The sequence below is a fragment of the Trichechus manatus genome, unplaced genomic scaffold, assembly GCF_000243295.1.
Source record: "Trichechus manatus latirostris isolate Lorelei unplaced genomic scaffold, TriManLat1.0 scaffold00004, whole genome shotgun sequence".
Lineage (NCBI taxonomy): Eukaryota > Metazoa > Chordata > Mammalia > Sirenia > Trichechidae > Trichechus > Trichechus manatus.
The window spans coordinates 12,272,489-12,298,164 of NW_004443940.1; the positions used below are offsets into that span (position 1 = coordinate 12,272,489).

General features: G+C 47.6%; 1 protein-coding gene across 2 annotated transcripts in view; it reads left to right on the forward strand.

Moving 5' to 3' along the window:
* The window catches only part of TGFA (transforming growth factor alpha), a 110,610-nt gene that overhangs the window by 19,795 nt on the left and 65,139 nt on the right, over positions 1–25,676 (forward strand). For both annotated transcript variants that reach the window (XM_023732867.1, XM_023732873.1), the window contains exon 2: positions 16,708–16,761. In XM_023732867.1, the coding sequence (XP_023588635.1) occupies positions 16,708–16,761 (54 nt within the window). The remainder of the gene's footprint in view (positions 1–16,707; positions 16,762–25,676) is intronic.

Below are 25,676 nucleotides of genomic sequence, written 5' to 3' on the forward strand. Positions count from 1 at the left end.
CTGCATTATTTTTTGGAGAACTGTCCTTACAGAAAGATTTAAAGGCATTTATTTATTCCAGAATGAAAGAACCTAGATTCCACAAAGTCCTTATAAAGTGTTCCTTCTCAAATAGGAGTTAAAATGCTGTCTCCTTTGGTTCAGACTCCCTGGACTTCTCTGTGGAACTGCCTGGCAGGTTTGACTTGAACTGAATTCATTCAGCAAGTGTTTGTTGAGAGCTGTCTATGTGTCAAGCACCGTTCTGGACCCTGAGGATACAGTGAACAAGAAAACACCATCCCCCTTGGTCTCAAGGAGACAGAAAATAAACAAACAAATACGTAATAAAATGTCAAGTTATGATAGTGATGTGAACAAAAATAAAGTAGGGGATGGGGAGTGAGCCACTTTCATCATTACCTTGCAGAAGGTTTTCCCAGAAGGATGATGCTAGACAGTTAAAAGGACCCTTAGCTCACTCTATTCCTTTCCTGCCTGAAATGTAAGAAAGGGCAGGAAAAAGATGGTGGAAAAGCATTCTATGTTAGTGTCGCTTCATTAAATAAAGAAAGAAAAACCAACCATTGCCATCAGGTTGATTGTGACTCATAGTGCCCCTATAAGACAGAGTAGAACTGTCCCACAGGGTTTCCAAGGCTGTAATCTTTATGGAAGCAGACTGCCGCATCTTTCTCCCACAGAGTGGCTGGTGGGTTAGAGCCACCAACCCGCTCAGTTAGCAGCTGAGTGCTTAACCACTGTGCCACTGGGGCTCCTGTAGCTTCATTAGTTAGGATAAAGTCTGGGTTTGAAACCCACTTGGGAACCCACTCCTAGGTGTAGCTGAAGGGCCAAGAAGTTGGATTAAACCACTCTTGTCAATGACTGTTGTGTTCTGCCCCTTGGTCCCAGAGCTGACATCTGGCTGGCTACAGATTGAAAACCGTATTTATGACTTAGCCCCAGCTGAGAGGGAGCACGTCTAGGATATGTCAACTATTTTAGGTTAGAAACCGCAGAAGCAAGGCCAGTTGCCCTGAAACTAGGATTTCCTTGGTGGTTTTGAAGGACAGATTTCCCGACTGTGTGATGTTACCCTCTCTATTAGAAGATTTCTCTGGAAGACCCTTACAGGTTGTTCCCCTCCCCTGCCTTTTCTGTCTGCAAAGGGAGCGTGCTTGTCCTCTACTTCCTCTCATCTGACACGCCCCTGGTTTGAGAGTGTCTTCCCCTGGCCCAGTCGCATCTGCACTGAGCAAGGCCACCACTTCTTCTCCCTGGGATAATAAATGCTTATTGACAGAGCCTGGAAAGACAGTTCATGGCGTATGAGAAGTAATTGTGCTTCTCACCCTCTCTAAATTTTCAGCCTAATAGTGATGGCAAAGGCTAGCTGGGAAGCGAGTTGTGGGATCTTGTCTTTACATGAAGACGAGCCACAGGAGCAGCAGATGATGCTGAGAGCCAGGATGCTTCATGCCCGGCTGTTGGTCCATGGCTGAGCAGTGGCTCCTCTGTATTTCCAGAAAATACAGCCCCAAACTGCTTCCCCATGGCCTTCCTAGGAGGACACTTTACTTGAACTTAGGGAAACGATAAGACCGGACAGTTCTAAAGCAGAGTGGTATAAGTCAGCTTCATAGAGTTGTAACTGCTGCCAGCTGATTTTGATCCCCACACCACTTTGATTTAGCTGATCTGACTTTTAGATCTGATTTTCCCGGGAGATACTTCAGAAGTCCACTTGTTTTTGTTGTGTGCCATGGAGTCAATTCCGAGTCCTGGTGGTCCTATATGACAGAGTAGAACTGCCGCATGCAGTCTCTAGGCTGTCGTTTTTATGGGAGCAGACCTCCAGGTGTTTTCTCCTGTTGAGTGTCTGACGGGATTGAACTGCCAACCTCTCAGTTAGCAGCCTCGCCCTTAACCATTGCGCCACTAGGATTCTTTAGAAATACACTGAATACTGATAATATAATACCCTTTTCTGACCATACTCTCATGTGGGACTTAAATGTGAAGGGAGTGTCCCCATAAAGCGAGGGCAGGCCAGTGTCCCACCTCTCAGAGACCACTTGTAGGGCTCTGATGAGTGGCCCTTTCGCTGCCTGTCATCCGCCTGCTAACCTTCCTATCCTGGGTAGAGCTAAGCCATGCTAGGAGAAAACTTCCTCTTTTCCCGTCTTTTCCCTGTTCCCTCTTCCCTTTTGCTTCTCCTTTCTGTTCTTTCTCCACCAAAAGTCATGGGGCTAAGTAGGGAAAAGGGGTTTAGGAGACACTGAACTTCTGTTAAGGGTGATGGAAAAAGCTGGAAATGGATAATGGTGATGCTTGTACAACATGATGAACACAATTAATGTCAAAGAATTATACACGTGAAGAATGTTGAAACGGTGGTTGTTTTGCTACACACATATTTACCACAATATAAAAACAATTAGGGAAGGGGAAGAGTAGTATTGGGTGGTGGGGGCAGATCCTGCTTCCATTTCTCGTAGAAGAGCTGTTCCTGTATCTTCCCCAGGCTTTTTGTGTTCTTTTAAAATATTTTAAGTTGACACTATCAAAAGCTACTCAGTGTTCTCCACCCCACAACTGTGGCTTACCTCGTTCGTACTGGTTTGTCTCCAGAGTCAGCAAATGAGTCATCTTGTGCTACCCTCTCCCCTCGTACAATTAAGTGTGCTTGAGTTATTTGGTAAACAGCTTTCCCACACATGACCCTAAGAACAAGTACTGGCCGGGGAGGAATACGCTATGGGCCCTAAAATCAGGCAGTGGACCTAGAAAGCCAAATGCATTCACATTCCTGTCTGTTGCCTCGCTCCTGGGCCTCCTGGGAGTCTCTTTGGAACCCCATGACTATAAAACCCCGGGAGTGGGCTTTGTTTGTGGCTGGTCAATCTTGTTACTTTATAGGTATGCTTCGTACTGTGGAACCCAAATGCTTTGGGTTAAATGAGAGAGACAGACAGATGGGCATAGGGAGGGACGGAAGAACTGGAAGGGGAATGGAGCGTCCCAGTTAAGGGAGGGTGGGCTAGTGTGCCAGCCTCTCGGAGACCACTTGTAAGGCTCTGCTGAGTGGCTCTGTCAGTTCATGTGACTGTCAGCTATTTCCAGTTCCCCTGAGTTTTGGGTACTTTTGCACATGTGCAGTTGGAGGCTAAATGACCTATGCTTGTGGGGACTTTCTGTGCTAGGGTTCCGAATTTCTCAACAGGCTGCACTATTAGCCCCTTAAGCAGGACAAAGTCCTGTTCATAACAGATATTTAGCATCCATGGACCCACCCACTAAATGCCAGGGGTGCCCCCAGTCATTGTGACCATCAAAAGCCCCCACAGGTTTCCAGATGCCCCCTAGGGGGTGGTACCAGCAAGTGAGAACCCCTGGGCTAGGGGGCTGGGCTGGTCGGGGTCTCCCACCTCCTGCCCACTTCCTCCTCTGCCCCCTTTCAGCATCTGGTGCCAGCAGTTGTCCCCAAGTCTTTTCTTACCCACTGTCTCCTCTTCACACTCATCCTGTTGCTCACTTCTGGAGCCCAAAGAAGAGAATTTAGACATCAGTCTGCAGTGCGATGTGGGGCTTTAAGAACTGGCGGGTTTTTTCCCTCATAACTTTTGTAAATCTGTAGTTATGGGATTTGTGTCCTCACTTTGAGCCTGGCTTCATAACCAGCAGCCTTTATCTTGTCACGTGAGTTCTGAGGGGCGTTCTGTGGCCAGCACTGGAGAGCACCATGCCCTCCCCAAGGCTGATGCTCATTGGTCTGACATGCTGCCCAGTCACACTGGTATTTACATTGGCCCAAAACCCAAGGCTGGAAGGCCTTCTGGAGAGTGGTTCTGGGGGTGTCCTGAGTATCGTGGAGCTGTGAGAAGGGATGAGTTTGTCATCAACAAGCTATTCACATGGAGGAAATGGGGCAGAGTTCAAGGATTGCTTATTTTCCCCTCCTCCCCACTCTCACACTTTACTTCCAAGCCACTTGCTGGGAGTGACGCGTACACATGGCACTGACAGAACAGAGGGGATGGGCCTGGCTTCGTTGGGGCTGTCGAGAGGTTAACTCTGCTGGCCTGCAGTCCACATGTACAGATCACTGCTGGCCCTGGGTCCAGAGGCTGGCAAGTGGCAGCTGAGACAGGACCAGTGGGCCTTCACAGATGAGGAGGGGCCTATAATGTCTCTAGTGGACTCTTCCAGAGTTGGGCATTGGCTCCTTTCTCCTGCCTGCCAAGTGCTCTCCACTCAGCCAGTTCACAGCACGGAGGGGCCTGGGCCTTGCTGATAGAGTCCTTGAGTCTGCCCTCTTTGTCCCCAGTCTTGCCTCTAGTCCACTGCCCTGCCCCTTCTTACCTCTGGGACTCTGGGAAAAACAAGTGTAACCCTTTCCAGAGACAGTCATGCCTCAAATCATAGTGTCAGTCAGCTGGAACAGGTTTTTGGAGCACCTCAGCTTGGCACAGCTTCTTTGCAACCCCAGAGCACAGCCCTGGTAGAGCCTGTTGGTGATTCAGCAGCTGGGGAGCTCCAGCCAGCCTGGGAGGGCTCAGCGATACTCACCCTGTTGGCCTTGTAATCCCAGGAACTTGGGTAGGGGCCTCAGCCAGCCAGCATGGGAGCAAGCCCTGGGGAAGAGGAAGTTTGACTCAGTGCCCAGCCCCCGGTCCAGGTCTTTGATGAGGCTTTCATGCTGCAGAAGAGACAACTGCTTCCTCTTAGCAAAAAAAAGGGCGTGGGGCAGTTCTGCACAGATGTGGAGCATGTACAGGGCCTTCCTCACCCGCTGGATCGTGGTTGGCTGATTGTTTGATAAAGATATTTTGCTGCTGTATGCTATTTGCTCTACTCGGTCGAAGGGGATCATCTCAGACGGCCAGATCAGTGGGCAGCATTATTGTATCAGGCTTTGCAGTGGGTGGGGGTATAAGGGGGAGTAGAGGAGGAAGATGTGAGGTGTTGCCTAGTACTTGCTGACCTGTAGAAAAAATGAGTCTGAGCAGGGCAGGGCCCATCTCCTCCTGAGAAGGATATCTGCACCTTTTTATGTAGCTGTTCATTTTTTGCATACTTTCCAGATGTCAGGAAGACAACAAGTCAACTCCTTTTGCATCTGCATTGTTACTCTGATTCTGTGCATATGATGTCAGTCCTGGGTATTTATGAGGGCCTTGACTCTAAAGAGGAGTTCCTGGGTGGCACAGACAGTTAAGTTCTCGACTACTAACGGAAAGGTTGGTGGTTTGACTCACCCAGAGCTGCCTCAGAAGACAGGCATGGCATTCTGCTTCTGAAAGATCACAGCTTTGAAAACCCTATGGAGCAGTTCTACTCTGCACACATGGGGTCACCATGAGTCAGAATCAACTCGACAGCAGCTGACAACAACAACAACTCTAAAGAGCCCAAACCATTTTGTAAATATTCTTATTTGCCCCTTGAAGTAGATAGAGATCAGTAATCAGTTCTTCTAAATCAGAGATGGTGGGAATGAGGGATGGGGGTACCCATCTATGTACGTGGCTGCAGTGAGGTCCTCACCCAGCCCTAGTGCTGACGGGTGTTAAGGGAAGAAAGGAGAGAACACTGCCCGCTGGTATGGTCAGAAGGGGGTCATGGAGAGTGTGGGATTGAGCTGGGCCTGGAAGGCTGGGGAGAAATAAGACCAGGGCAGCGAAGAGGGTTTTCCAGGCAGGAGAGAACAAAGTAGCATATTTAGGAGACCTAGACGAAATGGATACATTTGGGTGGAACAGAAGTCTTGAATAGGGAGCGTTCGGAGATGCTCTAGGAGTCCCTACGTGGTGCAGATGGTTCATGTGCTTGGCTGCTAACCAGAAGGTTGGAAGTTCAAGTCCACCCAGAGGTTCCTTGAAAGAAAGACCTGGGAATCTACTTCTGAGAAAATCAGCCATTGAAAACGCTATGGAGCATAGTTCCATTCTGACACACATGAGGTCACCATGAGTTGGAATCGACTTGATGGCAGCTGGACTGGTAGAGATACTCTAGTGCATTAGTTTCAATTGTGTGCCCTCATCCAGATTGTAAGCTGCTAATGGCAGGTCCTGCCTTTGCTTGAAGAGCCCCTGGACACGTAGTGCTCATTAAACACTCATTAGGTTGGCTGACCTCTCGCCGCAAAGCCATTTAATGAGCTTTATGCACCTTTTCCCTCCCTCTGTCTTCTCCTCCCTGGGAAATGGTCAGGTTTCTTGGGGTCACTGAGTGCAGGCCATTCTCATTTCTCATAAAAGTTTCAGGAAAATCTGCCAACACAATGAGTTAAAGGTGGCAACTAACACCTTTCAGGGGCCATCTCATGGAGTGACCACACAGCTCAGCATCATCCTGGCATGGCAGCAGACTGAATTCCAGGCCACAGATAAGAATGACATGTCCTTCACTCCAGCGATTTTTCTGTATTGAGACAATTTAACATCATTATTTACATAGAGGACACATTTTAACTCACCACCCAACTGAGTGGTGGTACACCCAGGCATTTACAATGGAGTTCTATGTGCTGGATTTCAAGAATTGGAAGGATTATTACTCATATGAAGAGTACCTTGTAGGTGCTTGTTCCTCGCCTTACCTCCAGTACCTGGAACAGCGTCTCTCAAGTAGTCTGTGCTCAGTAAGCATTTGTTGAGCTAATGAATGCCAGGTGTCAAGTGTTCTCCATCTCCGCTGAAGTCAGAAGAAGAGCCAAGACTTGGAGCTGTAGCTGTGGAATCTAGGATAGACGTGGGGAAGGAATCCCTGAGGCTCCGTTGGCTTTCCCATTCCGCATCTGCACATTTTCAATACTTGTCTCCCTTTAGCTCTGTTTTCAAGCTGATGACCCTCTTAGAGAAATTCAGTTCAGTGTGTTGTTGGGTGCTGTTGAGTCGATTCCGACTCATAATGACCCCACGTGACAGAGTAGAACTTCCCCATATGGCTTTCTTGGCTGAAATGTTTATGGAAGCAGATGACCAGGTCTGTCTCCCGAAGAGCAGCTAGGTGGGTTCAAACCACCAACCTTTCAGTTAGCAGTGGAGCACTTAACCGTTTGTGCCACCAGGGCTCCTTCAGTTCGGCATACATTTAGTGAAGACTTAGCCAGGTGTTATGGCCTGGGTGTGAAGATACAGAGATGGATGAGGCACGTGACAGTTCCTGACGACACTAGAAAGGGACACAAACAAGACATGAAAATTTCTGAATTACAAGGTAGAATAAAGTAAGGACTGCTCTGAGGAAGAAATGAATATTTCTGATATTTGAGCAAGGCTTTGAGAGGCAAACTTGATTCCTTGGGGAGAGGAAGGGGCATACCAGCTTGAGAGATCGCCATAATAATGATATTAATGCCAATTCTAGTAACAGCTGCCATTTGTTGTGTGTTTATTATTGGCCACTCAACGTAACCAGTTACTATCGAGTCAGTGCCAACTTAGGTCGACCCTTGTGTCAGAGTAGAACCGTGCTCCGTAGGGTGTTCAATGGCTGATTTTTCAGAAGTAGATCACCAGGCCTTTCTTTCAAGGTACCTCTGGGTGGACTCAAACCACCAACATTTTGGTTAGTAGGTGAGCACAATAACTGTTTGCACCACCCAGAGACTTCCTTTACATGTGTTACCTCATTTAATCTTTACAACAGCCCTCTGTAGGAAATGGATATCTTTATCCCTTTTATAGCTAAGGAAATCGAGACTCAGGCAACTAAGCAAAGGTCACACAGCCACAAGTGCCAGAGTCAGGAACCGTGCACCAGAGTGGCATGAGCCCAAGGCACCACAGTGGTTAAAGGCAGGTCATGTGCAGGGGATGGGGGGCAGGAGTGTGTGGGAGTAGTTTAGGTGGACATGGGGCTTGGGACCAAATTATAGACCTTAAATGCTCTGCTAAGGACTTTGAGTTGGGCTCTGTGAGCAATGGGGAGCTGCCGGATTGTTTAGAGGAGGGGAGTGATATAGTCTAGCCCGTGCTTCAGGAAGATCACTCTGGCAGCAGTAGCAAAGGTAAGAAAGCTTTTGGCAGGAAAACCAGTCAGGCAACTATTGTAATAGCCCAGGGAGAGATGATGAGGCCTGAATTGGGGCAGTGGCAGTAGGGATGGGGGTGGGGGGTGGTGAGGGGATGGATAGACACTGTGGAGGCAGTGTGTGTAGGAGGGCTTGGCTTGGATATGGGTTAAGGGGAGGGAGGGGTTAACAATGGCTGTCGGGTCTTCAGCCCTGCCCAGAATGAGGAGGAGGAGGAACAGGTCGGGGACAAGATGAGTTTACTTTTGAACAGGTGGTTTGAGGTACCGGCCTCTAGAGTGGTCTGGGTTGGAGATGGTTTTAGGATGTGGAAGCCAGGGAAGTGTCTGAAAACGTGAGATCAACATGGTGCCTTCCGTGGGCTGTGGCAGTGGCTTCAGCAGCCCATACTCGCCTGCCTTTGCTGGCGAAGATTCTGTTTACCTCTGATAATGTGGCTATTGTTGCTATACCATCCTGCTTGGAGATCTTAAAGGCAGAGTCACGTGTCTTAGATTTTCTTTCTTTTTTTTTTTTTGGTCAATATGTGTTTGATTATTTGACATAAGTCAATCGCAGTTTTTTTTAAACCCTCACAAGGCTTAGTATTCCAAGGTCAGTGTCACGGAACATCAGTACTCTGTGGCTGAGTAAACCTGGGATCTCAAGTGAATCTTCTTTGTTATGTCCTCGTGGTGAGTTCCCCAGGGAGGACAGGAATGGGTAGTTATGACCACCTTCTCCTCGTTCCCAAACTTCTTGGAAATCGTGAAACAAGTCAAGGAGGAAGTACCACCACTGCCAGAGTTAGTGGGTGCTCACAGCAGTCCAGGAAATTTATGTGCTTTATTTCATTCAGTCCCTGCAATAGTCCTCTGAGGAGATGATGCTCCCTATTTTATGAATGAGAACACTGAGGCTCAGCGAGCTTATATAACTTAGCCAAGGTCTCACAGTTAAGAAGCAGCAGAGCCAGGATTTGAACCCAGGCCTGACAACAAAGCTCCATTCTGCTCTGCCTTGACAGACCCTGAGTCAGAATTAGAAAGTGATAGAGGGTTGCAGTGCGGGCGCCCATCTGCTAGTCTCCCCCGCCTCCCTGAGTTCATTCTGTCTACTTTTGCTTTTCCCATCCTCAGATATATTTAGTGCAGGCAGATGGATATGAAACATTCCTATGAGCATTCAGATAATACTGGCTGATTTTCCATGACATCATCATCATGAGATATTGCCAAGACTCATCAAATTGGACTTTGTCACCCCAGGGGTCATCAGGGAGGGCAGCTGAGGGTCCAGAGATCAGTAACCAAAGTGCATTCCTTCACTGGCTGTGAGCTTGGAATAGATTATTAAGTCAATATCAGACTACATTGATTGGCATTTTTCTCATCTTCAAATGGAAAGTGCTTTGGTTTGGAATCCTTCCTATCTTCTAGTTGATGTAAAACCAAAACCAAACCAAACCAGTTGCTGTCAAGTCGATTCCAAACCATGGTGACCCCAAGCGTGTCAGAGTAGAACTGTGTTCCGAAGGGTTGTCAATGGCTAATTTTTGGAAGCAGATCACCAGGCCTTAAACGCCATGCTAAATTGAAGATAGAATCACACAAAATTGTCCTAAACTGTACACACTCTCATTCAGCCAACGGACCTACACTGCCTTTTTACCTGTTCCCCTCCAAGGCAGGGGATCCGCCTACAAGGGACTGGAATAAGGCCAGTCAACCCCCAGCTAGATGGTTGAGAGAGACGGTCAGCCTTGTGTCTTCTTAGATGCCAGGATTTTAGGGACTTTACAGATCTTCTGACCCAGCTCTGTCATATAAAGGTAACCTGAGGTTGAGAAAGGTGAAGTGATTTTCTGAAGATGATACCATTCATGGATGGCCCTAGTCTCTGGGCTGCCCTGGTGGCCTGCGTTCTCCATACTGTAGCACATACCTAGCTTATACCAGGTGAGAAAGGGAGGAGGGGTCTTTGCAGCATGCCTGTGTTCTTTGATTGTGCTTCACAGGGGGAAGCCCAAGCAAAGTGGGTCCAGTTGACTCTTCAACCTGAGACTACAATGTCTGTCAGGAGTCCCTGGGTGGCACAAACGGTTAAGCTCTTGGCTACTAACCAAAAGGTTGGAGGTTTGAATCCACCCAGAGACACCCTGGAAGAAAGACCTGATGATCTGCTTCCAAAAGGTCACAGCTTTGAAAACCCTACGGAGTACAGTTCTACTCTGACACGCATAGGGTCGCCATGAGTCAGAATCGACTCAACAGCAGCAGCAATGGCCGTCACTTACAAGCTGGGGGAACTTGGGCAAGTTATTTAACCTCTTATACCTCTGTTTTCTTACCTCTAAAATGGGAACCTGATAGTACCTACTTCGTAGGAGTTGCTTTGCATATTCAGTAAGATGTTACTTGCTGCTATAATTGTTAATAACAACATCAGCTACAATAATCGTCACATCCTGAATGATGTGAGGAAGGGAAGTCAGGAGAACCATCTGGCTCCTATGGTCCTCCCTTCACTCCCCCCCCCCGCCCCCGCTGACACAGCTAACTTGTATGATGTCACAGGCATGTATGGGTGCGGGGACTAAGACCTCACTCATGGAGTTTCATGACTAAGAGCAGCCCCTTCCCCACCTGTTTGGTTTCTTTGCTCTGTGCATCAGACCTGGCACCTGAAACACAACACCAACCTTTTCAAGTAGTTTCTCAATGATAAGACTGTCTGCTTGGGCAGCAGGGTCCCACCTGCGTTTTTAAAGCAGCGCTCCTGATCTGGGGTGGTAAAAGAAAGATCCCTCTGTCCCTGAACCTCTCTGTCCAAGGTGAGTCATTCCCGTGTCACATATATTTCTAAGCTCCTCTCCTTGCCATCCCCAGAGTTTTCCTAATCCCATCTGGCCAGTTCCTCCATGCATTCCTCTTCAGCTTTGCTGACGTCCTCGGGAGCGATGTTACCGATGTCACCGATGTCACTGTGAGCAGGGGCAAGTGTGAACCGTCACCTCTCCCTTGAAGAGCTAGCCCAGCTCCTCTGTGGGTTGCCCCCTGCTATGAGCTCTGCACCCCTCCATGTTTGGTGCCACGTGACGTTTATGGATAATCTCCTGGGGGCAGGCTCATGGTCTCCTGGTCCTACCTGCATACCTCATTGCCCTTACCTGCATTTCCTTCCCTTTTACCTTCTTCCTGATCAGTTCTTACCCTGAAGCCAGCATATTTACCTAGCTGTCAAAACCTCTGTGATGTAAAAAGATCGATAAAACTGTATAGTATTGCAATTTTTTCTATGTAGTTAAAATCCTGCAGTGTTTGCAGATACAGTTTAACTGTCGAAATGGAATTCGTACAGAAAGATGCTTAAGCTTTGTACCAGCCAGCCCTGGGTTCTGTGTGACCCGTTGACATATATTTTTGTGTGCCCGTTGCTGCCCCCATGGTCTCCCCTGCTGACCCCATGCTGAGCTATAGGATTCTGAGAGGGGAGCACCCTTAAAAAGGCAGCTGGCTCACACCCCACCCTTGAGGTACCACCCGCCTCTTCCAGAGTCCCTGGCTCTGTTCATGACCCCCGCCACAAGCATGGCGGGAGAGGAAAGGGGGAAGCTGGCTGTGCCCCCAAACACACACACTCCCCTCTGTTCCTCCTGCCCTGTGTTAGTTCTTCTCCAGCAGCCCTTTCCTCTCTACCTCCTTCATCCAAGAGAACCTGCTGCCACTTCTCTCCATCCTTCCACCTCCCCCCAACTCCAAACCGCACCCTTCTTCACCCCTTCCCTCAGGAAGCCTGGCCTAGAGAATCAAAAAACCATTCTTATATACTCTGTTGATTTTCTTGGGGGAACAAATGATGCGTATAGAGGAGCAGGTGGGAGCCTAGAAACCAATACTGGCTGCAGTTGAGGCCAGAGCAGGGCCTGCGGGGGTGGCAGTGGGCCCAGAGGTGCTTCTCAGAGGTCCCAGCACTAGAGTCAGGCTCCACAGGTGAAGCCATCCCCAGGCTGACAGGCAGGAGAGGGCGGAGGCTGTTCCCCTCCAGAAATGGCGAAACTCTTGCCTGAGCGAGGGCTGCACAGAGGGTGTGTGGTGGGACCTTGCTCTGTGGCCGGGAGAGGGGGCTTCCCAGCTGTTCTCAGTAGCTTTTCCTGTTGGCACAGCAGCGGATGGGGTTAAGGATTGCTCCGCTTCTGTGAACTGACAAGACAAGTAGATTAGCCTCAGTTTTTCCATTGTTTCTGTTGGAAACTTTTATCTGAGTTCAGAACAGCTGATTTATAAACGTTGCAGCCATTATCCCTCCTTGGGGGCAGGCCTGGAGTTCCCGCCGTGCTTTCTGTGGGATTAGCCTTTCATCGAGTTTTTCTTCCATTGTCTGTGGTTTTCCTTTCACCCTAACCCCTTTTTCTTTTCTTACTTTTCCTTTCTTAAGTCCACCATCTAGGGATTCCCCTCTGTGGGGCGATTTAAACAGAAGTGGGAAGCTGTCAGGAGCAAGGGTTCCTGCCCCAGAGGGAGGGGAACTGGGTGGCTCCGAGCCGGCCCTTCGATCCCAGACCCGTGGTAGCTGAGGTCCAGCTTTTCAACTCCCACAGGAAGAGCCTGTGGCTGCCAGACCATCTGCTGTCTCCCTGGAGCCACTGTGTGGCGCGTGCCCTGTGGCTCTCCTCTCCCCACACAGCTGCCTCCAGGGAAGGATTTCCTTGGTGTCAGATGAGCCTCAGAGCCTGCCAAGGCCTCATGTTTCTGGAAGGTCTTCACACAGCCTGTCTTTCCCAAGCACAGCCATGGGGCCAGCAGTCTAGGCTCTTGGGCTTAAGCAGATTGGGCAGCCACTTCCCCTCAGCTGGGCTTGCTCCTAGCAGGGGAATTAGAAGCAGTGTACATGTGGAAGAATCCCAAGAGGCAATAGATATGGCCTCCTGGAAGAGAGGGATCATGCCTCACCTGCTGGGCTTGTTTCATCTGGGTGTTTGGACTCATTTGGGGGCCGGCAAATGGGGGCAGTGCTGGTTCAGGGGTAGAATTCTTGCCTTTCATGCAGGAGACCTGGGTTCCATTCCTGGTCAATGGACCTCATGCATAGCTACCACCAGTCTGACACTGGAGGCTTGTGTGTCACTATGATGCTGAACAGGTTTCAGCGGAGCTTCCAGACCCAGATGAAGTGGAAGGAAAGGCCTGGTGATCTACTTCAGAAAATCAGCCAGTGAAAACGCTGAGGATCATAACTGTCTAATCCCAAACCAATCATGGGAATGGTTTGAGACTGGGCAGCATTTCGTTCCCTTGTGCCGGGGATCCTCATGAGTCAGGGGCCGACTTGACAGCAGCTAACAACAATACGACAACTGGTGAATACACATCTACAGCGTTTCATGACGTGCTGTGGTCAGAGGACTGGTGTGCAGTGTGGTAATGAAACGCTGTCTTGGGCATGGAGTCAGACAGACTTGAGTTTGAACTTGGCTCTGCCACTGGCTACAGGAGCTTGGACAAATTTCTTAACCTAGTCTCTAAGGCTCAGTTTCCTCATCTGTAAAATTGAGTGTTTCCATAGGCTAGACCAGAAGGCAGGGAGGGTGGGCAGTGCTTGTATTCTGGGTTATTATGAGGGCTAAATAAGATAATGCATGTGTCTTAGTTATCTAGCGCTGCTGTAACAGAAATACCACAAGTGGGTGGCTTTAACAAACAAATTTATTTTCTCACAGTTTAGGAGGCTGGAAGTCTGAATTCAGGGCGCTGGCTTTAGTGGGAGCTTTCTTTCTCTGTTGGTTCTGGGGGAAGGTTCTTGTCTCTTTTCAGCTTCTGTTCCTTGGTTCCTTAACAATCTTCACATAGCGCATATCTTCCCCTCCATTTGTGCTTCCTTCTCTGCTCCTAATCTGCTCTTTTTATATCTCAAAGACAATTGGCTTAAAACACACCCTACACTGAGATGACCTCATTAATATAACAAAGAAAACCCTATTCCCAAGTGGGTAAGTATAGGGGTTTAGGATTTATAACACATATTTTTGGGGGACACAGTTCAATCCATAACAGCATGTGAACCCTAGTGCTGGGCCTGCAACTCGTAAATGCTGAGAAGGTGGTCTAGTCCCACCTGATACATGAAGGAGGCCCCAGCAGACATGGCTTGGTCTGAGGCCCTCGTATGGAGCTCAGCACACTGTGAAGAGAGAGCAGGGGCCTCGCCTCTCATCACAGCGCCTTGCTGTTGTTATACATCAGTGACAATGACAGAGGGGAGCCCAGGGCATTAAGAAGTTGTTCTCCGTGGGAGTGTGAGGACGCAGAAAGGAGCTATTCTTCTCAGAGTGCTCAAATTATGAATAAATCCCAGGGCCTTTCATCTGTGGAAGATGGTGGTTTTGCAAACTTTATTTCCGAAAGCACCTTTGTGACTTTGGCAGCTGACAGCTGAGGAACAGAGTGGGGGAAGTAACTTGCCCCAAGGCTGGGGGAGTGGGGCCCCATCAGCACGGCCTCCTCCTCTTCCCAGAGAGTTGGTGTTTGCCTGTGCCCTGTCCTGGATGGCAGTTGTACGGTATTTGTTTTCTTGTCTTGGTTTGGCTTAAATTAAGCAAAGGGCAACATGGAGCCCAGGAGCTGTATTTCCCCTGACTGCCTGGATGTAGGGTGGCGAGTGAGGTGTTCAGGGACAGTGAGTGACAGGCCTCTTGAGAGGTATGCAGAGCATCCCTGTGTCTTCCTTTGACATTACTGCAGGTCACTGGCTGGCAGTGGCCCAGAGTGGTTTGTGGAGGTTCCAACAAACTCAGCATGTGACCGTTCCCCTCAGCTGGCCGTGTTGAGTCACTAAGAGTTCGTGTGACTTTGGGTAGGAGTGCCTCGCTCTGACTCTGGGTGTGTGGATTACAAACTGAGCCTTTTAGATTGTCCAGGGGAACCCTAAGAGCCATGCTCCAAAGTTACATGGTCTGGCTCTCTGGGTAGAGTCCACTGGGCACCAAGAAAGACTTGCACAAGGAAGATGTGTGTGATTTTACTAATTTTCTTTCTTGCTCCTACCTCCACCCCAAGCCCAGATATCTGGTTCAGGGCTCTGTGTTGTTGTTGTTGGGTACTGTTGAGTCAACTTTGACTCCTTGTGACCCTGTGTGACGGAGTAGAACCACCCCCATGGGATTTTCTAGGCTGTCATCTTTATGGGAGTAGATCACCAAGTCTTTCTCCCTCGGGGCCTCTGGGTAGATTCAAACTGCCAACCTTTTGGTAAAGAGCCAAGTACTTACCTGTTGTGCCACCAGGGCTCTTTTCAGGACTCTGTAGTACAGGGTATTTGGGAGCCCCACGCCAGGCCTCCAGTGAAAGCTGTCTGAAGTTTTTTTGATGTTTCTCATTTCAAAGGCCTGAAGGAAAGTTGTGAGCATGACTGTTTTATCTGTCCCCAACTTTTTCTCTCCTGAGCACCAGAACTTCTTTGTCCGCACCCTGAGGGAAAGAGGAAAGGAGCCCTCACACCCACATGGTGGGGGTTTGCAGGGGTCCTGTGCAGTGGGGCGTGCTTATTAACCTGCTGGGTTAACCTGGAGGTGGCCTAGCCTCTCTGCCTGTCCACTATGGCCTCTTTTTGCATTTCAGTTTTAGGAAGTCATTCTAACTTAGTGCTTAAACTGATTGTAAAGCTCCTAAGAGGTTCCTTCTTCACGGAAATTTTGTTGCTCTGTTTTCAGAAACCTCCAGTACTGTAACATGAGGGTACCTAAGGTCATCTGTTGGCAGGGCCGGCTTTATGGGCATGCAACCTGTGCAAAAGAGCTCTGAGCTTGAAGTTTAATGCTTGGCAGTTGCAGTCTTGGAATTCTTAATAGTTTTATCTTTGAATTTGTGTTTTGTAAGTGATGTCCAGTGGGGCAATGGAGGATGCGCTGGGGGCTTAGAGAATTGGCTCCTGTGGTGCAGCCTCCCTGCCCCCCACCGGGTGAGTTCTCGTCCCTGCCATGCTTTGCCCCTGGTAGGGGCCTGGACACAGAGGTCAGGTCAGGTGTGTGCACCCCCCAGTATCTTGGGGAGGATGAGTGGTGGCCATCCCCATCTTGGGCTGGCAGCATGTTCATAGCGTGTTCAGTGGGTGACAAGACAGGGGTGAGCCTTTCCCCTGCCACCAATCCAGGTATCTACATGTCCCAGTGTGGAGGTTGCAATACCCTTAGGGGTCACTTTTCCGCCATGGGTTGGGGCTGCCGGTCCCCGGGAAGCGGAGATTCCTGACTAGACTTCCCCACCCCCAACTGGGGCAAGGCATGTCATTTCACCTGCTGGCGGGAGGGGAACCCGGCAGATTTGTGGGTCACCTGAATGCTTGCCTCCTTGTCACTGGGGGCCCCAGGCATCTACAAGAGTCTGCACTTACCCCACGAATATCCCTGTACTAGAGGAGATGGACGACATTACATAGCAAATAAAAAACACCCTGACAGGCCTAGAGAGAGACCACAGAAGAAAGGAAAAGTTTATGTTAACACCTTTGATGGTGCTTTTTTCCTGCTTTTTGAACAAGGAGTCCCACATTTTCATTTTGCCCCCAGCCCCACAAATTATGTAGCCTGTCTGTTGGCTGCATTGTAAAACCACCAAGTTTCTGTCTTTCAAAGGTCCTACCCTTGAATCCTTTGCAAAAGTCATGTGCTGAATAGACTCTTATCTTATCTCTCTTCTTCCTGGTCACAGGTGTTTTACTAGCTGTGTGCCAGGCCCTGGAGAACACCACGTCTTCCCTGAGCGGTGAGTCCAGCCTTTCCTCAATGTGTTTATGGTGTGTGGGGACAGGGGAGGTGAGCAGACCTTGGCTGGTTTGTGGAGATGGATCTCTGGCCTTGACCTTGAAGAACCTCCTGTCCACTGAGTGCCCGGTTGTCCGCTGAGCGCTGTCCGTACTCTCATTGCATAGGCTAAAAAAGCACTCTATGGAATGCCTTAACCATAGGACTGAGGAGGCTGTTCCCAGCTCCCTCAGTGGCTCACCTTCTCCCATCTCTCACCAGTGGTTCAGACAGTTCGTGTGGACAAGCTCAGTAGAAAACAGAGCCTTCAGGACCCCAGAGCTCAGGACTGCCTGCATTTTCTAGCTCATATAATAATCCATAAAGAAGAACCCAGATTCCTGAACCCTCTTGTCCGCTTCTGCCTGGTGGTCTTTGTTGAGTTATTTTTTGGTTTATGTTTTGAAATTTGTAGTACTATTTTCCTTTTTTCATTGTAAAGAACCTCTATCAACATTTTGGAAATATAAGAGGCAAAACTGCATGTAGTCATGGTACTACAGTAAAGCAACCACTCTGACATTTGTGCATTGCCTTTAGTCTTTGTCCACGAGTGTTAGTATTTTTATAGTATTAGTCATGGTGAGGAAACTATTTTGATTCCTCCTTTTATTTACTCAAGTTTTGGGGTTGTGCATTCTTTCATGTTGCTGGAAAGCCTTGAAATTGATCCTTTTAAAATGTCAGGATGTTCTACTCAAATGGACATGCATAATTGAATTAAACATTCCCCATTGGATATATATGGGGAATTGGATATTTATGCCTGAGTTTTTAAGTTGAGATTCTGCATCGTCATGCCCAAAAGCTTTTTCCTTCTCTTGGATGCTTTCCTTAGATGTATCTCCAGGAGCAGGAATAAACATACTTAGTGATTAAGAGCTTGGCTGCTAACCAAAAGGTTGACAGTTCGAATCCACCAGCCATTCCCTGGAAACTCTATGGGGCAGTTCTACTCTGTCCTGTAGGGTTGCTAGGAGTCAGAATCGACTCGACGGCAACAGGTTTGGTTTGTTTTTCTGAATGACCCTTGGTACCAGCTGCCAAATAGCTTTCCAAATGAGTTGTGCTGATGTTTACATCAGCAATGCATGAGTGCCCATTTCACGATCCCTTGTTGACGTGGAGTATGTCTCACTGACTTGTGCCTCATCTATTATTGCAGTAGCCCTTGCCTCTGTCCCCTAGTTATTTCAGGGAGTGTTTCTTAGGTACTCATAAATACTCTAATCAACCACACTGTGCTCTGGTACTTTTGCTCTTCTCCTCTTCCAGAACTTTCCCTCCAAACACACAGGAGGTGATGTTGCCACTTCTGCTGGGCACCACTGCTGCTATAGCCCCTAGCCTCCCCTTGACCCTGTTATCGCTAATGCACTTTGGTGGTCTGTGATGACATGGAAAAAACAAAACGCCTCTCTTCCTGTTATGCTTTGTTGGGGCTGGGGAGGAGGGTTATGATTGTGTCGATCCCAAAGCAGTGTTCCTGGGGTCCAGGTCTACCAGAGTTTCCATGAAGCAGTTCTTTCCCCTTTTAATTACCTCCCACACGACAAAGGGCTCAGATGTGAATATATAGGGGGAGGATAGCCAGCTTACTGAAGCCACCGCATTGTTCTCAGAATTGCCTCCTAGGATGCATTTGACCTCAAGTGCATCTTCAGCCCCTCCTGCTGATAGACCTCCAGTGACTTACCCTGATGCCTTAGTAACACTCACATACTGGACATCATTTGAGAGAACCTGGACACTGGGCCAATTTGGGGTCATCACCTGTTCTGATAATTGTCACTGTTATCTTCAAACATCTCCATGGGTTGAGATGCTTGCTGTGTTTTCCATGCCCTTCTTGCACCCTTCTAGGCCAAACTGGGTAGAGCTGAGGCATAAAGGCCTTGAGGTTAGGCCAGATGGGTAGGTTAGAGGCCTCTGTCCCAGGCCTCCATCCCTGTTCCCTGGCTGCCTTGCAGAGCCCCCTTCTCATTGTATGGCCTGGTAGGGGACAAGCCGGTGCTCTACCAAGTCTCTGTCAGGTAACAGGTCGCAGTGATAGCTAGTGCTGGTGCTGCCCTCCATGGGGAGGGAGTGTGCTCCTGGTAATTTCACCCAGAGCCATAGCGGGTGGAGGGGGGGATGCAGGGCAGAGGGGGACACTTGCCCCTGGGCACCAGTCCAGCGGGGCACCAGACTAGGCGCAGAATGACATCCCGAGGCACCACAAACACGAATGGCGCCTGATTGAGGCGGCTGGACAAGAGGGGGGAAGGCATTTCTGCTGACACATCTCCACTATCAGCGTCTGCTCATCTTGAAATTGGGGGCGGATACAACTTAGAGATTGCCCCGGGGCGCTCATTACACTTGCTGTGCCCCTGATTTCACCTCTTCCTCCCAGTCTGCATCTGTTCACACAGACAAGAAAAGCCTAAGGAATATCTAACCTGAGCCCGTTCCCTTGAGGGGCCTGGCATGGCTCCTGCCTAGGCCTTTTGGGTTTCCCAGCCACTCCTGGGCAGACATGGGTGGACCTGCTACATTTATCCAAAAAATGACCGTCCTTATTGCAATATTGATACAACCTCTGTTCCATCTTTACTTTCTGGACTTCTATGAGAATGTCTCTGACATCAGTAAGAACCTGAGGTTTATTCTTCATTTTGATGTCTGTTCAGAAAACCACAGTTGAGCCCCTGCTGTGTTACACATTACATGTAACTGGTTGAGGGCCACTCTGTGGGTAAGAGCTGGGTCGGTACCACAACTTCTAATGTCCAAGGGCCTTGAGACCCCAGAACTTCTTGGTGGTCTGTGGAGAAGGGAGGTGGACTGCCTGCCTGGCCTCTCTGGAGCTCTTGGTTTGATGGGCTACTAAGATACAGAGCTTGCACTGTAGTGTCTTAGTGTTTAGTGAAATAGCTCTTTCCATTTTTACTTACTCCCTGTCCTGCCCCAGTGGACCCAGACATGAGTCCAGAGAGGGCTGGGCTAGGAGACAAGTCCAAATGGTGATTATCATGTCATAGTCACCTCTCCAAAGACGGGGGCCTTGTGACTGAACCATGCTAGTTTGCTTGACTTTCTTTTCCGTTAGGATGGACTTCCTATTCCATAGAATACCCCTCAGGTCCGGGTAGGCCTTGGCCACCCCCACTCTGCCCTCACCGGACTTAGTGGTGCAGTTCAAGCTGGGGGCCACCCCACCACCTCACTTACCACACCAGCATTGGAGTGTGTGTGTTTAACTCTTGGCTAATTTAAGAAATAAAGCTATATATTAACTCTTTATTATTGAAAGTTTCCACACAGAATAGTGAAATCAATCCCCATATACCCATCCCCAGCTTCAACAATTATCAACACGCTGCTATTTTTCTTTCATCTATTACCCTGCTTTTTAAATTTTTTTTTCTTTGCTGCGATATTTTAAAGCTAAGGCCATTTCACTTGTGAGCACTTCATTATGTATATCTAACAGATAAGGACTTTTAAAAACTTAACCATAGGCCCATTATCACACCAACAAAAGTAATAATCCATTTTTCTCAAATACGGAGACTAGATGATGCTGTGTTCAATTTCATGGCACTTCGTTTTATTTTGCATCACTATAATGTTTTCATAGTTTTGCTTTCTACTTATATTTTCTTTCACTGAACACTGTTTTCATTAGATGTATTCATCTATATACTGGGTGACCTTCTTTCACATCGGAGTCTTCCCTAATCCCTTATGCTCTGGATATTGATGAGCTCATTTACTAAACCCTGGAACTATCCATTTAGGCGTGAAGACGGGTAGTTTTAAAACAAAAGCAACAAGGACTTTACCCATGATCTAGTAAATGGGCAGGTCTCTTTGCTCTAAGAGTTGATGGGAAGGAGAACCAGTAATGGCTATAAGAGAGGCTTTGATACATTTCTGAATGATAGCGCTGGAGCAAGACTATAGGAATACTCAGAGTGAAGTCTTCACATCCTAGTGGAGCATCATCGTGCAGAGAAAATTGCCAACTCCATGTGCCCAATCAAGGGTGGTGTATGGGCTTGAAGGACGGTGGGGCTGACTCATGTGGCTTTCTTGTGCTTTTTGGAAAAAAAACAGAGTTCCATGTTCTTATTGCTTGACAATTGCCTTTAGCCTTTCTTATTGAGGTTTCATCTTCTGAACTGTCCTGTCTCTTAGAGCCCCAAATATGGAGGGTAGATGATGCCAGATGCATAGGAAACTGGCATGATTGTCATCAGTAAATGCTTCTCAGACATCTGCATTGGGTGGGATATTGGAGGGATATAGTGCCGAGGCTGGAGGTCAGGAACTCTGGGTGTTGGGCCCAGTTTAGTGTCAGTTTTGCCAAGTCCCTGGGCAAATTATTTATCTGGATCCTGTTTGGGTCTTTGTTTCCCTATCTGTTGGACTTTCATCAGAATGGCCTGTAAGTTTTTTCACATAAGCACTCTGATGGATTGGTAGAGCTGCATTGGGAAGGATTATAAGGCTGTTAGAAATACTGTGGTGATCACTCAGTGATGCCTGATATGGACCCAGGATAGGGAGGTGGTAGTATGACTACCACACGTTTAATTCTCTTGGAACGAGATGCTATTTTACATTCAGATTCTAGCATTGGAGTGGCTGGGGCTATCCAAAGAAGGATAGCCTTCTCTGTCTTTGCCCTCAGGGAGCCCACCATACAGGTGAAAAGACAGGATGGGGAATCTATAATGAGACTCATCATGATACAAGGTAGCCTCGGCTGACTGCTTTAGTGCGTGATTTAGGAAACAATGGCTGTTGGTGTTGTGTGTCCTCACATCGCTTCTGACTCACAGCGATCCTGTGGGACAGAGTAGAACTGCCCCATAGGGTTTCCTAGGCTGTAATCTTTACAGAAGCAGACTGCCACATCTTTCTCTTGTGGGTTTGAACTGCCGACCTTTCTGTTAGCAACCAAGCGCTTAACCATTGCACCACAGGGCCCCTAAACAATGGCTAGGGGACTGAAATCAATAGTCTAGGGGTTGGGACAGAAAATGTTTATCTGGTTGGGTGTCCATTTGTGAAGTAGGCAGAGAAACATTAGTTGGAGGTAGGATGAGGGTGGCAGCACCTCCAGCTGAGAACATCTGTCACACCCTGCCCAGGGAGAAGTTATGAGCTATCTTCAAAAGGACCTTTTAATGCCCCTTAAGAGGGACAGAATGCACCCTAAGAAGTTGCTGGGTGACTGCTTGCTTAACCCTCAGAAATGTCGCACAGTTCCCAGGCTGCCCATCTGGTTCTCGTATTTTAATGAGGCTCCCTCTAATGACCAACAGGGTGTGGTGAGTGTCTTGCTCAGGTACCATCTGCCCGGTACCATCTGGGTACTCAGGGTGGCTCTTTAAGCCTCTGAACTTCTGCTTCTTCCTCTAACCTGTGCCTCAATGACACCCCCTGGAATCGGGGTGTGTTTGAAGGCTTGCCTAGTTTAGTGTTTGGGAGACTTTTCAGAGGTGATGATGAAAGAGCATAGAGTATTCGCAGTGGTGTTATTCATGGGGAATGTCCCCATTACCAGCTTCCTTGGGGGAGATGGTGGTCAGAACTTGGTGGGGACACTGGGCTTATATTTTTTGAGATGGTGAGTTTGAGCTGGGAGTGCACAGAGAGAGAGCAAATCAGATTATAGGGAAGAGTCTTTGAAGGCTTTACTTGTTTGGAAAACAGGTAGTACGTGGGTCAGCCAGCAAGCAAGGGATCTGATTATTGCTTGTCTTGCCTAACAAAAGCTTTGCAGAACTGCAAAGTGCTTCCCCATTCCATTGTCTGGAGTTTTCCCACGTGGAGCTGAAGTCATTCTAAAATTAGAAGGCTCCTGTGTTCCAGCTAGGTACATGGTTCACCTGTTCCAAATATGTGACTAGAACACAAGAGACTTGGTATGTCTTGGTTGGGGATAAAACCGCATGCACCTGTGTGTGCTGATGCTTGCTTGCTTTAGCGAATGCTTAGAGGAGCCAAGAGAGGCAGGAGGGAATAAGAGATTCTTTCCTCACTAGGCGTGATCTTTGTCATCCAGTACCTCATTTCACCTACTTTTTGCAAAGGAAATTATGCTTGGTGCAAACAGTTAACACTCTTGGTAGCTAATCAAAAGGTTGGAGGTTCGAGTCCATCCAGAGGCACCTCAGAAGAAAGGCCTGGCAATCTACTTCTAAAAAATAAGTCATTGAAAATCCTGTGGAGCACCGTTCTACTCTGACACACATGAGGTCACCATGAGTTGGAATAGATTCTACAGAAACTGGTTTTTTCGGTTGCTTTTTGAGGGAAAGAAAGTTGCCCTGGATAGTAGAAAAGCCACAGGATATGGAATCAAGGATTTTAATTCTGATTCACTGGCTGTGTGACCTTAATATATCTTTTAAATCTCTCTGAACCTCAGTTCCCCATCAATAAGATGAAGGAATGGGATTAAATCAGTGTCTTTTCAAACTGTGAGCTGTGAAACAAAAATTTAGTGGATCACAACCAGGGCTTTGAATCAGTTCAAACTGGTTCAGTCGTGGCTAATGAAGCGAAACCTGAACAGACCCAAATTTTTATAATTTGGGTGATCTGAAATGATAACCAGAGTGGGAAAAATGTACAGATGAAAGCTCTGGAATGGGAGACTTGGAAGAGGCATAGTGAGCGTTTTCTGGGGCCTGGTGCACGAGATTGAATTACTGGCAGGACTGTGGAGAGCAACACACATCCAAAGCAGCGTGGTTGGCCGCCATCTTTGAGCGGAACACCACTGTTTCTGACTCTGTTCAAAATCTGAAGGGCAAGAGATTTGGTTGCTATGCAACGAGTATGCTGCCCTTATTTTCTAAGAGGAAGATTAGGTTCCTAGCAGGCCTTTGACTCGTAATTTTTCCTATTCCAGATATTATTCCAATTCACCCAAATTTTTAAAATTCAGGTCTGTTCCATTTTCACTTCCTCAGCCATGACTGAACTGGGAAGAACCAGTTCGAAGCCCTGATCACAATCAGCATTTATAAAAGGTGAAACTGAATAACTTAGAATAGAGAATTCCTGAGAGTATCACATGAAGGAAGGGCAAGTATTGTTTCATGACACTTGTGTTTTAGTTATTAATGGATTCACATTAGTGTTCTGCATCGTCTAACTTGCATAAACTGCACCCATAGTGTATCCTCTGTAATTTCCTGATTTGATTTCTTTTAGTGTAAGAATTTAGACACTTGCAGAATGAGTGCTATAAAATCTTTCTAGACCTGAACATTTCCCTCATAGCCCTAGTTTCTTTTATAGTTGTCTTGCCCACCCCTAATTGACAGCAGTTTTTTTTGTAATCTATTCCTTATCAAGCCTTTCCAAAACATTCCATTTATAATAGAAGCAACAGCTCTTTCCTTGTGCCCAGATATTTCATTAGTTTGCCTAATATGTGTTATGGATTGAATTATGTCCCCCCAAAATATGTGTTATAAATCCTAACCTCTATACCTGTGTTTATAATCCCATTTGGGAATGGGTCATCTTTGTTATGTTAATAAAACAGGATAAATTTAAGCTGTATCTTGAGTAAATCTCTTCTGAGATATGAAAAAGATTAAACAGGAGAGCAGAGTGGAGATTGAGTAAGATAGATGCCAAGCCACATGAAGATCGCCCAGGAATAGAAGCTCAAAAGAGACAAGGACCTTCCTCCAGAGCCAACAGAGAGAAAGCCTCCCCCTAGAGCCAGCACCCTGAATTCAGACTTCTAACCTCCTAAACTGTAAGAAAACAAATTTTTGTTTGTCGAAGCTATCAAATTGTGGTATTTCTGTTATAGCAGCACTAGATAACTAAGATGGAGTTTGGTACTGAGAAGTGGGGGTGCTGCTGTAACAAATACCACAATGTGGAAGTGGTTTTGGAATTGAGTAATGGGTGGAGGGTGGAAGAGTTTTAAGGTACCTAATAGTAAAATTGTGAGGATGGCACAGGACCTGGCAGTGTTTCGTTCTCTTGCACTCCATGGCACCTAACAAAAGCAACAATGGCACCTAACAACAATTGTAAAGGCCTAGATTGCCTTGAAGAGACTGTTGGTGGAATTATGGACGTCAAAGACAATTCTGGTGAGGGCTCAGAAGGAAGTGAGGAGAGTTACAGAGAAACTCTATCATCTTAGAGGATACATATGACACCAGCAAGAGAATGTTACTAGAAACGTGGACATTAAATGAACCCACACAGTGGCTCCACAGGAGAAAGACCTGGTGATCTGCTTCCGTAAGGATTACAGTGAAAAAAACCCTGTGGGGCAGTTCTACTCTGTCACATGGGTTTGCTATGAGTCGGAATCGACTCAATGGCACCCAGCAACAACATATATGCTAAGGACTACCTCACACGAGGCACTCTGCTAGGGCAATGGAGATGTACACAAACATTAAATGTGAGCCTTGCTATCAGAGGACTTAGGGTCAAGCAGATAATTATGATGATTTTGACATCTCAAAGGTAAATCGTTAACATAGGCCAAGCCATGATCTACCATAATGGGTTTCTTTGAAGAAAACAGCTGCTCTGTCATATTCAGACTTCTCATTTCTAATCTAAAACCTGTTACCATCAAGTCGATTCTGACTCATAGTTCCCCTATAGGACAGAGTAGAACTGCCCCATAGGGTTTCCAAGGAGCCACAGGTGGATTTGAACTGCTGACCTTTTGGTTAGCAGCCAAACACTTAACCACTGTGCCACCAGGGCCCCATTTCTAATCTATGTGTCTAACTGTATACTTTGTATTCTCTTTGTTAAATTATATCTTGCTCAGTTTGGCCGGTGGGTGCTGGGCTGGTTACCCATCTGTTGGTCACTCTGCTGGGCTGTGGC